This window comes from Nansenia antarctica (assembly GCF_963989245.1).
Source record: "Nansenia antarctica genome assembly, chromosome: 14".
Taxonomy (NCBI): Eukaryota; Metazoa; Chordata; class Actinopteri; order Argentiniformes; family Microstomatidae; genus Nansenia; species Nansenia antarctica.
The window spans coordinates 15439715-15452018 of record NC_137684.1 but is presented as its reverse complement, the minus strand read 5'-3'; the positions used below and the strand labels follow the sequence as shown (position 1 = coordinate 15452018).

At 49.9% G+C, this 12304-nt stretch overlaps 1 protein-coding gene across 1 annotated transcript in view; it reads right to left on the bottom strand.

The window, feature by feature from the left end:
• lrrc56 (leucine rich repeat containing 56) overlaps window positions 1-10511 on the bottom strand; it is a gene marked incomplete at both ends in the record, with an annotated part of 22546 nt that extends 12035 nt beyond the window's left edge. The window contains one exon of the mRNA XM_080544624.1: window positions 10501-10511. Coding sequence (XP_080400750.1) covers window positions 10501-10511 — 11 coding nt within the window. The remainder of the gene's footprint in view (window positions 1-10500) is intronic.
• Between the last annotated feature and the right edge of the window lie 1793 nt (window positions 10512-12304).

The following is a 12304-nucleotide window of genomic DNA, read 5'->3' as shown; positions in this document are numbered from 1 at the left end:
TGAAACATTGTTTCCACTGGAACGCGTCGCTCTTTGCTCCTTAGAGCTCTGCTTGTTGTAAGTAAATATAGTGTTCATTTTCATTTTCTGTCTGTGTGTAGTAGGCCTACGCGAAATGGAGCCTATTCCAAATATGTCCTCTCTCTATGTTATTGCTTATTCCGCAATAACAAGAAAAACAATAAATAATAAAAACCCGGGACCATATAACTGGATCGGAAGCATTGGAAGATTGTGCGGGGGGCACGTTTATTGAGTCCCGACCCTCCCTTGTTGCCTTATCAAGCTGCTTATGTGAGGCAAGCTGCCGTGTAATGTTTTGTTTTGTCATACAAACTGGTTGTTTAGCCTACTTTTAAACCCAAACATAAACAAGCCACGATGAGCTGGATTCTTGTTTGTCAACAAGTCCTTTATTTTGGTAGCCCCAGTTGATGTTTGATTTTTTGACTCGTTCACTTGAGCCACAGAAGAGCCCTTTAGGGGGGTCGTTATGTTATGAGCTTCAAACTTCATTGAGATGGGATGGGCTTTTTTTTTTTTTTCTTCTTCTACTGTGCCTAGGGGGGCGCATGGCGACACAAAAAACACCCTAGGTTTTTACGTTGAAATGTCTCTTGAAATTCTTTAGATTGGGGGTGAACTGTGGGGGTCTCGTAATCGTACGGTCACTCTGAGAGAGAGAGAGGAGGGAGAGAGAGAGAGAGAGAGAGAGAGAGAGAGAGAGAGAGAGAGAGAGAGAGAGACGGAGAGAGAGAGAGAGACCACAGGCAGAGAGGGAGGGTGACGCCCCGTCACACTGAAACCGAATTGTAGCACTGCGGAAGTTGCATTGCATTCCATTACTAGGCGTTTGATTTAGAACACGATTTTTATTTATCCGACATGCAAATCATGTCAATCACTAAAAGACTTTGATTTTAGACGGCCTGTCTGCTCAGCAAAAGGCTTAAAAAACACAAAAGGCAGTAGTCGATGTCTTTTAACACAGATGCATGCAGAAGTGATCTGGAATGACATGGGTGGGAGAGAGAGAGAGAGAGAGGGGGGGGGGGGGCTTTTTGAGAGCAGCATGTTGAACCGAAAATAAATTCACGGGGAAACAACCGGCGTTATCCGTCGTCATACGGAAAGTCTAAATATAGTGCACATTCAACAACATTAATCTATGCCAAGATGTTGACTCTCACCGCCCCTCACAGTAGGCAATGACATCATTCATGCAGTGTTGTTGACGGTAGGCCTGCCTGATGGAGTCCTAAAAGCAGACACCGATCCTTCAGTCTGGATGAGATCAGATCACGGCTAATCTGATCACCATAACATGTTATATGAAGTCATCATGGCTCTTTATTTGTGTGTGTGTGTGTGTGTGTGTGTGTGTGTGTGTAAACTCTGGTGAATGGGGAAGCCTGTCTGTTTCTTGGAAGGAGGACTATTGAGAAAAATGGAGGTTCTTGGGTGGGATCCTCTTCCTCTGTTCACAGACGGCTTTGTTTGCGTAAAACTACAATACACATCTGACAGGTTTCAGAGGCACCCTCTCATAGCTCTGACTGGCATCCTTGTGTGTGTGTGTGTGTGTGTGTGTGTGTGTGTGTGTGTGTGTATGGGGGGGGGGTGGGGGATCATCTGTCCTTTTCAGGGGAGGCTTGGTGGGGGTAATATAGTCATTCGTGGGATGGAATGATGATGATGTATGTTATGATACCAATCCTCATTTCATTCTATGCATTATAAAGGGCCCGTCCTCCGATTTCTACCTCTACCAGCCTCCCCTTTCAATCCCTCACTCCCTCCCTCCATCCCTGCCTGCCACCCACCATCATCAGACTCTGTTTACCAACCTGAAAGGATGACCCAGTGGTGAAAGGTCACGTTAAAGCCCCCCACCCCCCTCCATCTTTCTATTCTTTCTGGAAGCCCTCTAACCACACACACACACACACACACACACACACACACACCCAAACACCCAATAAGGCTCATTACCGTTGTTCCAGCTTTCGCAGAAGATGCTGCTCGATTGCCACGGTCATTCCAAGTATCTTAATTGAGCGGCACACACACACACACACACACACACACACACACACACTGTTGATTGTCGGGCCCCTCCGCCGTTGTTGTCATCCCCTGATGGATGAGACAGGCGCTGTAACGACGTTAAGTCACCATCCAACGCTCCCATTGTCCCCTCCTAGCTCTTCAAGGCCCACGTAGCTTACTGAGCTAGGGCCTATACCTTACACCCAATCAGTCGATAGATTATTATTTATGTTTTCAGGGCATTTCTGCTTTATTCGGATAGAGACAGTAGAGATTGATTGGAAGGATGGGTGATGGGGAGAGAGAGAGAGAGAGAGAGGGATGACATGGAGGATTTGTTGATGGCCGGAATCGAACCAGGGACCGTGCGCTGATACAGTATGCGCCTTAGTGTGCTACGCCGCTTGCGTGTCCCAGTTGATGGATTTTCGGATTCTTAATTGTGTTAATGCTTCGCCACGTTGTGTTGCCTGCTTTTGCTGGGTAGGGTAGACAGAACTGGGATTCTTATTGTGATTCTTCTTCAGCTGCCTGACCGATGACACTGAATATGGCATTTAGGGAGGAGGATGAAGTCATAGTGTGTGTGTGTGTGTGTGTGTGTGTGTGGGGGGGGGGGGGGGTCGTGTGGGTGGGTGGGTTACAGGCCATGGCTCCACGATGGTCTCTCTCTCTCAGTGTTCGATTGTGATCCATCCCAGGAGAGGTTCCCCTTACCATCATCGCTCCATTAAACATCTATTAGCCCTGCAGTGGGCTTGTGGCTTGTATGGCCAGTATGGATCCTTTAACCAATTAAGCTCTTTAATGGAGAGAGAGAGAGATAGAGGGGGTTGGGGGGGCGGGGGGGTTCATGTGAAGGAGACCAAAAAAGAAGAAGAAGAAGAAGCCCCACTCTTCTCCTGTTTGTTATCAACAGAGTGCATTCTGGGCCGTGTCTATGTGTTTGGTTTTTTTATCAGGTAGGAACTTAGCTCCGCCCACTTCTCCATATAACAGGGAAGACGTGAGTGGCCACGCCCCCGCCTGCAAGCCAGGGTTTAACTCACCAACTGCCAAAGAATTCCGGAACACTCACCACCACCTAGAGTGCCAAGTGTTTGATGTGGTGTTTACCTAGCAACAACACACTTTATTGACTACAAAATAAGAGTTTGCGTCATCGTTTATTGCATTTTTGGTGAATAAAGTCACCCGTGGCACTCTAGAATGTTGACAATTTCAGTGACTTTATTTACCATTTATGGTACTAAATGAGTTAAGAGTGTGGTTAGGGTTTGGTTTGGTGATCTAACCACACTCCTAACTCATTTAGTGCCATGAACTCATTCAGCGTTAGGGTTAGTGAGATTCAGAGTGACCATGTCCCCTTAGTCACTCCGCCTTATTACCTGGTAAATGGACTGCACTTTTATATTGCCTTATTCCAAAGCGCTTTACAATGCAATTTGGGGGTCAGTGTCTTGCCCAAGGACACCTCGACACGTGGCCAGCCGGGGATCGAACCGCAAACCTTGCGATCATTAGACGCTGGCTCTACCTCTTGAGCCACAGCCGCCCCATTACCTAATGAGGACTAAAGAAGGGTCCTATCTGCCTTTACAGCCCTGGGGGGTATTCCATCAATGTTGTTAAAGGGAAATTCAGGCTTATTTGCGAGACTTCAAAGAAAATATGGCCTTATTTTCATGGTCATACGAAATTTCTAATCAAAATAAGCCTGGATTTTCCCTTTAGCGATGATGATGGAATACCCCCCAGGGCTGTGTTTGTGTTTACATGCCAGCTCACCTTCTGCCAGACACATTGTTGTCATGGCCAGGCCAGCAATGAACCAGTGAGCTGGAGATCTTTGATTGTTTCCAGTACGCCCCCTTCCTCTCCCTCCCTCCCTCCCTCCCTCCCTCCTGTGGTCCTCCTCTCAGAGCAGTCCTCTCCTCTGCTTGGATCTGGAGGTTCTCTTCTCCCCTCTCTCCCCTCCCCTCCTCTCTCCCCTCTGCCCTCTCCCTTCTCCTCTCTCCTTTTCTCTCTCCTCCTCTATCCGCTCTCCGCCCCCCCCCCCCCACGCCTCTCCCAGGCTCGTGCCCTCCGTAAGCTGTCATGTAAGATTACCCTCATGGTCCAGCCATGCCTCTAGGGTTTCAGAAGGCACCATTGATGTCCCCAGGCAGGGGTGGAGGGCCGGGGTGGTGGAGGGCCGGGGTGGTGGGCTGGGTCTATATATAACCCTACACACGGACGTGTTCAGCCCCTCCAGTCAGCGGGTGCAGCCGTGCAGAGCTGTAGAGGAGTGGGTCAGGGGACTGCAGATGGCACAGCGCTCGTCGCCTGGCTGACCGCCTCACACTACGTTCTCCTCCCATCACACTGTGGAAGGTGTGTGTGTGTGTGTGTGTGTGTGTGTGTGTGTGTGTGTCTCTCTGTGTGTGTGTCTCTCTGTGTGTGTGTGTGGATACTTTTGGGCTAATTAAGACTCTAGTGCTTTGGCGCTAATTACCAATCTGAGAGACAGACAGACAGAGAGGTGAGGTGAGGGTAGGGGGTAGGGTGTGTGTGTGTGTGTGTGTGTGTGTGTGTGTGTGTGTGTGTGACACGGCGTACACCAGAGAGCCTCCTCGTGTGTGCTGCATCCTCCCTCCCTATGAACAAACACCACATCCCTGCAGATGCCAACAAGCCAGCAGGGTGTTATCAAACATTTATCTGCATGTCTGTTGGCTTATCACCCACTGGCATACATGGTCCATGGCCTAGTTTAATCACTGAAAGACATGTACATGGCCTAGTTTAATCACTGTAAGACATGGACATGGCCTAGTCTAATCACTGAAAGACATGGACATGGCCTAGTTTAATCACTGTAAGACATGTACATGGCCTAGTTTAATCACTGAAAGACATGTCCATGGCCTAGTTTAATCGCTGAAAGACACAGCGATGTTTCTCCCCCTCCTCCTCACCCATGTCTCTCCCGACCCGTCCACCTTCCCCTCACCCCCTCTCCTCCTCACCAATGTCTCACCCCCTCTCCTTCTCACCCAGGTGTCATCCCCTTACCCTGTCCCCCCTCCTCACCCATGTCCCCCCCTCCTCACCCATGTCTCACCCCCTCTCTTCCTCACCCCTGTCCTGTCCCCTCCCCCTCCTCCCCCATGTCCCCTCCTTGCCCATAGAAGTGTTGCCAACACAAGATCATGTTGTGTGTATGAAGGATAGTTCAGCCATCCTAGTCACCCGTCACACCCCCCCCCACCAGATTAGATCAGTGAGGCTTGTGCAGGTGTAGCGGGATCCTCGTAACCATGGAGATGGTGTAGAGGTTTTCGTCTGTGGCATCTATGTGAGAGGACCCTGTGGTTCAAACCCTGCTGGTTACTTTGACTTATTGCTGGTAACATGCTGTCCACTGTGTGGGTATGGATGGACTCTACTATATCTACTACTTTACTCTACTGTAGTGTACTCTATTCTACTGTACTGTACTCTACTCTACTGTACTCTACTGTATTGTATGTACTCTATTGTATTGTACTGTACTGTACTATTGTACTGTTCTCCTCTACTGAACCCTCTCCCCCTCAGCTCCACCGGTGGTGTGTTGTCACACTGCTGCCCTGGGGTCCCCAGGCACTGTGCTGTGTGCTGCCTGTCTCCCTCCTCCTCCCTCCCCCCCCCCCTCCCTGTGTGCAGCCTGTCTCCCTCCTCCCTCCCTCCCTCTCTCCCTCCTCCCTCCCTCCCTCTCCCCCTCCTCCCCCCATCCCTGTGTGCAGCCTGTCTCCCCCCTCCCTCCCTCCCCCCTCCCTGTGTGCATCCTTGTCTCCCACCTCCTCCCCCCCTCCCTGTGTGCAGCCTTGTCTCCCCCCCCTCCCTGTGTGCAGCCTGTCTCCCTCCTCCCTCCCTCCCTCCCCAGCTCCTCCCCCCTCCCTATGTGCAGCCTGTCTCCCTCCTCCCCCCCATCCCTGTGTGCCAGACTGGGGCAGGGAGGCTGAGGTGTTTATAGGGTGGGGTTGTTGTGATTGATGAGGGGGATGTGATGGAGGCCAGGGAGGTGCTGAGCTCCAGGGTCATTCAGACTGAGGGCGGAGTGTCAGGGGGGAGGAGGGGGAGAGGAGAGGAGAGTATCAGGGGTGAGGGGGGGGGGGGGTGGGAGGGTGATGATGGGGGAGTACAGGGGGGTGAGAGGGGAGGTGGTGATGAGGAAGGGCAATGATCCTCCATAGCAGCCTCCCCACACATAAATACACACACACTTCACCCGGCAGGGCAGCCCGTGCAGTTAGATTGATCTCCCGCTATAAATCTCCGTCTTGTAAAAGGCAACAATGGCTGTAGGATTTATCACTTCTCTGTACTATTGTACTGCCTGCTGCTTCAGGAGATAAGTCCCATGGTAGCCCTAGGAGAGACCCAGGAGATGGGGCGATGGTAGCCCTAGGAGAGACCCAGGAGATGGGGCTATGGTAGACCCAGGAGAGACCCAGGAGATGGGGCAATGGTAGCCCTAGGAGAGACCCAGGAGATGGGGCGATGGTAGCCCCAGATTCTACTGTGTGTGCGAGTATTTATTTATTTGATGGTTGGATGACGAGTGAGTGAGTGAGTGAGTGGTGGTAGTGGTACAGAGAGTCGTACCAATAGCAGCTTGGTTTATTTACAGCCAGGAAGAAGGAAGTTTCAATGTTTGCCCACACGATTGAGAGGTCGGGGACTGATTCCCTTCCTGTTGAGTTAGAGAATTATAACCATCAGGCTGTTTTCGCAAGACTGTGTCTGGCTGTTGACATTGGTGATGATGGTTCTGGTCTCGCCCAGTGAGAGAGAGAGAGCTACCTTTTCCATTAAAACCTCAGGCGAACTTAGAGAGAGAGAGAGAGAGAGAGAGAGAGAGAGAGAGAGGTGTGTGTGTGTGTGTGTGTGTGTGTGTGTGTGTGTGTGTGTCGTTCTGCAGTGCTCCGTCAGCAAGCTTTTCCGTCAATCATTAACACCAGCGACCCCACAGTCCTCTCATCAACAAGTCAGCCTCGTCCAGCGCTCCACACACACACAGGCTCTAACGGAGGTGCATACGGTTCTATTAATACAACACCACACCCAGGGACAAATATAGGAGGTGTGTGTGTGTGTTGCTTTTGAATCCCTGCCACAGCGTTGGTCTTGTAAATGGAGTTTCTCTCTGGACGGTTTGTGTATCCTGCTTTCATCAAACTGACCAGAGTCCATGTTGATGTCACTTGTTACCCCTCTGCTCCAGGAACTGTGGGTGTTTGTGGGTGTGTGTGTGTGTGTGTGTGTGTGTGTGTATACATCCAGAGTTTGTTTGTTTGTGTGTGTGTGTGTGTGTGTGTGTGTACATCCAGAGTTTGTTTGTGTGTGTGTGTGTGTGTGTACATCCGAGAGCCGGGGTGTGTGCGCAGAGTGAGGGTGTGTGTGTATAATCCAGAGTTTGTGTGTGTGTGTGTATACATACGAGAGCGAGTGGGTGTGAGAGTGTGTGTGTACATCCAGAGAGTGTGTGTGTGTGTGTGAGTGTGTTTGTACATACGAGAGCGAGTGTGTGTGTACACAGTGTTTGTGCGTGTGTCTCAGGCCTGCCAAGGCGGTGGAGGCTGGCTGCTGCTCAGTGTGAGAGAGTCTCAGTGTGAGAGAGTCTCAGTGTGAGAGAGGACAGTGTGAGAGAGTCTCAGTGTGAGAGAGGACAGTGTGAGAGAGTCTCAGTGTGAGAGAGGACAGTGTGAGAGAGTCTCAGTGTGAGAGAGTCTCAGTGTGAGAGAGTCTCAGTGTGAGAGAGGACAGTGTGAGAGAGTCTCAGTGTGAGAGAGGACAGTGTGAGAGAGTCTCAGTGTGAGAGAGGACAGTGTGAGAGAGTCTCAGTGTGAGAGAGGACAGTGTGAGAGAGTCTCAGAGTGAGAGAGGACAGTGTGAGAGAGTCTCAGTGTGAGAGTCTCAGTGTGAGAGAGGACAGTGTGAGAGAGGACAGTGTGAGAGAGTCTCAGTGTGAGAGAGGACAGTGTGAGAGAGTCTCAGTGTGAGAGAGTCTCAGTGTGAGAGAGTCTCAGTGTGAGAGAGGACAGTGTGAGAGAGTCTCAGTGTGAGAGAGGACAGTGTGAGAGAGTCTCAGTGTGAGAGAGGACAGTGTGAGAGAGTCTCAGTGTGAGAGAGGACAGTGTGAGAGAGTCTCAGTGTGAGAGAGTCTCAGTGTGAGAGTGGACAGTGTGAGAGAGGACAGTGTGAGAGAGTCTCAGTGTGAGAGAGTCTCAGTGTGAGAGAGGACAGTGTGAGAGAGGACAGTGTGAGAGAGGACAGTGTGAGAGAGTCTCAGTGTGAGAGAGGACAGTGTGAGAGAGTCTCAGTGTGAGAGAGTCTCAGTGTGAGAGAGTCTCAGTGTGAGAGAGGACAGTGTGAGAGAGGACAGTGTGAGAGAGTCTCAGTGTGAGAGAGGACAGTGTGAGAGAGTCTCAGTGTGAGAGAGGACAGTGTGAGAGAGTCTCAGTGTGAGAGAGTCTCAGACAGTGTGAGAGAGGACAGTGTGTGAGAGTCTCAGTGTGAGAGAGTCTCAGTGTGAGAGAGGACAGTGTGAGAGAGTCTCAGTGTGAGAGAGTCTCAGTGTGAGAGAGTCTCAGTGTGAGAGAGTCTCAGTGTGAGAGAGGACAGTGTGAGAGAGGACAGTGTGAGAGAGGACAGTGTGAGAGAGGACAGTGTGAGAGAGTCTCAGTGTGAGAGAGGACAGTGTGAGAGAGTCTCAGTGTGAGAGAGGACAGTGTGAGAGAGTCTCAGTGTGAGAGAGGACAGTGTGAGAGAGGACAGTGTGAGAGAGTCTCAGTGTGAGAGAGGACAGTGTGAGAGAGGACAGTGTGAGAGAGTCTCAGTGTGAGAGGGGACAGTGTGAGAGAGTCTCAGTGTGAGAGAGTCTCAGTGTGAGAGAGTCTCAGTGTGAGAGAGTCTCAGACAGTGTGAGAGAGGACAGTGTGAGAGAGTCTCAGTGTGAGAGAGTCTCAGTGTGAGAGAGGACAGTGTGAGAGAGGACAGTGTGAGAGAGTCTCAGTGTGAGAGAGGACAGTGTGAGAGAGGACAGTGTGAGAGAGTCTCAGTGTGAGAGAGGACAGTGTGAGAGAGGACAGTGTGAGAGAGTCTCAGTGTGAGAGGACAGTGTGAGAGAGTCTCAGTGTGAGAGAGGACAGTGTGAGAGAGGACAGTGTGAGAGAGGACAGTGTGAGAGAGGACAGTGTGAGAGGACAGTGTGAGAGAGTCTCAGTGTGAGAGAGTCTCAGTGTGAGAGAGTCTCAGTGTGAGAGAGTCTCAGTGTGAGAGAGTCTCAGTGTGAGAGAGTCTCAGTGTGAGAGAGTCTCAGTATGAGAGAGTCTCAGTGTGAGAGAGGACAGTGTGAGAGAGGACAGTGTGAGAGAGGACAGTGTGAGAGAGGACAGTGTGAGAGAGGACAGTGTGAGAGAGTCTCAGTGTGAGAGAGGACAGTGTGAGAGAGTCTCAGTGTGAGAGAGTCTCAGTGTGAGAGAGTCTCAGAGTGAGAGAGGACAGTGTGAGAGAGTCTCAGTGTGAGAGAGGACAGTGTGAGAGAGGACAGTGTGAGAGAGGACAGTGTGAGAGAGGACAGTGTGAGAGAGTCTCAGTGTGAGAGAGTCTCAGTGTGAGAGAGTCTCAGTGTGAGAGAGGACAGTTGGGAGGAGCAGGTCTGCATGGAGCTGCTCAGGTTTCCCTCCTAGCTGGGCCTGGTTGGAAGGAATGGGTGTGTGTGTGTGTGTGTGTGTGTGTGTGTGTGTGTGGGTGTATGTGTGTACGTGTGTGTGGGTGTATGTGTGTACGTGTGTGTGTGTGTATGTGAGTGTACGTGTGCGTGACACATGCTTATTGAACAGGGGCACGGCGCCTCAATACATTTATTTCCTGGCTGAATGTGTTGAAAATGTGTATGTAAATGAAGATTTATCAATAACAATAAAATGTTACACGCTCACACCAGAACCATAGGATATGCTGTCATTTCATGCCATATAAGAAAACATCTCAAATGATGCAAGCTCAAGGTTGCCACATCAAGGGAATATTTTCTTTTGCCACGGCCATTTCTTTAGAACTGTCTCTGAACTGACGTCTGTGCGAGTGGTCATTGCCCTCTGCTTGACGTCACTAGAACGTCGTAACCAAGGAAGGGTTTTGTGGTTGGTCGCCAAGGAAAGGTTCTGCGGTCACCAAGGAAGGGCTCTGTGGTCGCCACGGAAAAGGTCCTGCTGTTGCCAGGCAGAGGGAGGTCCGGAGGACTCAGAACCAATGTTGCGCAACATCCAAACCACAAAGCAGCTGGGTGTCATTTTGGACACAAAGCTCTTCTGTCGTTGGATAAAATAAATTATGAGTAGTAGTACTAATAGAAGCAGGATCAGTACATTATGTAATCTGCCTCCCCCCCCCCCCCCCCCCCCACACACACACACATACCTCTGACTCATTATGACATAGTGCATAGCACTGGTCACCAGCTGAGTGCATCTCCACACTCTCCCCCATGACCACATGACCAGCGTCAGGACCACCACCGCCGCCCAGATGACTCTCACTGCTGCAGTTTGAGTCACGTCCTCTGGAATTTCACTGGCGTGTCTGTGTCAGTCAGTCTGTGTACAGAGAGGTCTCCTGTGAGTGTGTGTGTGTGTGTGTGTGTGTGTGGCTCCAGCTGACTCCACAGTCAACACCATGGTCCGTGGGCCAGCTGACCATCCAGGGGAGGAGAGGAGTGGCAGGGCTGTGGCTGTTAGCGGAGTAGCACTTTTAGCCACACTAGCGTCTGTCCACCCAGGCCTCTGGTGTGTTACTGTGTATGCCAGTATGGAACTGGGTGTTACAACTGGTGGTGTGTGTGTGTGTGTGTGTGTGTGTGTGTGTATGTATGTGTTTCTGCTACAACTGGTGTGTGTGTGTGTGTTTCTGCTACAACTGGTGTGTGTGTGTGTGACTGTGTGTGTGTGTGTGTGTGTGTGTGTGTGTGTGTGTGTGTTTCTGCTACAACTGGTGTGTGTGTGTGTGTGTCTGTGTGTGTGTCTGTGTGTGTCTGTGTGTTTCTGCTACAACTGGTGTGTGTGTGTCTGTGTGTTTCTGCTACAACTGGTGTGTGTGTGTGTGTGTCTGTGTGTGTCTGTGTGTGTCTGTGTGTTTCCACTACAACTTGTGTACTGTGTGTGTGTGTCTGTGTGTTTCCACTACAACTGGTGTATTGTGTGTGCGTGTGTGAGATTGTCATTTGAACAATCTCAATGCGTGTTACAGTTGTGTGCTGATATTGTTAGTTACAGGGCACAGATGTGATGTATAGGCCTTATCACGTACCCAACGATGTTTGGATTGATGATGATGATGATGATGATGATGATGATGATGATGAAGAAGGTAAAATGCGATTGGAGCCTTATCTAATAACCACCCTGTCACTGTCACCGGGTCAGATTAAAGAGGGAATGCGTAGGGCTGGAGCCCAGTTATGTATCTTACAGGAGGAGGCTGGGGGAGGTAGAAATCGGAGGCCTGTTCGACACCATCACTCATTCCGTCCCATGCACCGCAACGAGCCCATCCTCCGATTTCTACCTCCGCCAGCCTCCCTGTATGTACTTTAGATTAGATTAGATTCAACTTTGTCATCGCAAAGCGCAAGTACTATACAGCGAAATGCAGTTTAGTATTCAACCAAAAGTGCAAATACTGATATAAGGGAATGACATAAATAGAACAAGAATGGTAGTGATAGGTGACTATGCAATCATTGCAATGTATGCCTGTATGTACAGTTAGGTCCGTAAATATTTGGACAGTGACACAATTTCTTTAATTTTGGCTCTGTACACCACCACAATGGATTTGAAATCAAACAATCGAGATGTAACTGAAGTGCAGACTTTCAGCTTTAATTCAAGTCAATTTCAAATGTTTAAGAACATTAAGCTCGGTCGGGTTGAGATCAGGTGATTGACTCGGCCATTGCAGAATATTCCACTTCTTTGCCTTAAAAAATCCTGGGTTGCTTACACAGTATGTTTTGGGTCATTGTCCATCTGTATTGTGAAGCACCATCCAATCAACTTTGCAGAATTATCTGTGTCATCATCATACTACCTCCACATTCCAAGCCTTCTCCATTCTTTTTTCTTCTTTTCTTCCCATCCTTCTGATACAGGTTGATCTTAGTTTCATCTGTCCAAAGAATGCTGTTCCAGAACAGGGCTGGCTTTTTTAAATGTTTTTTGGCAAA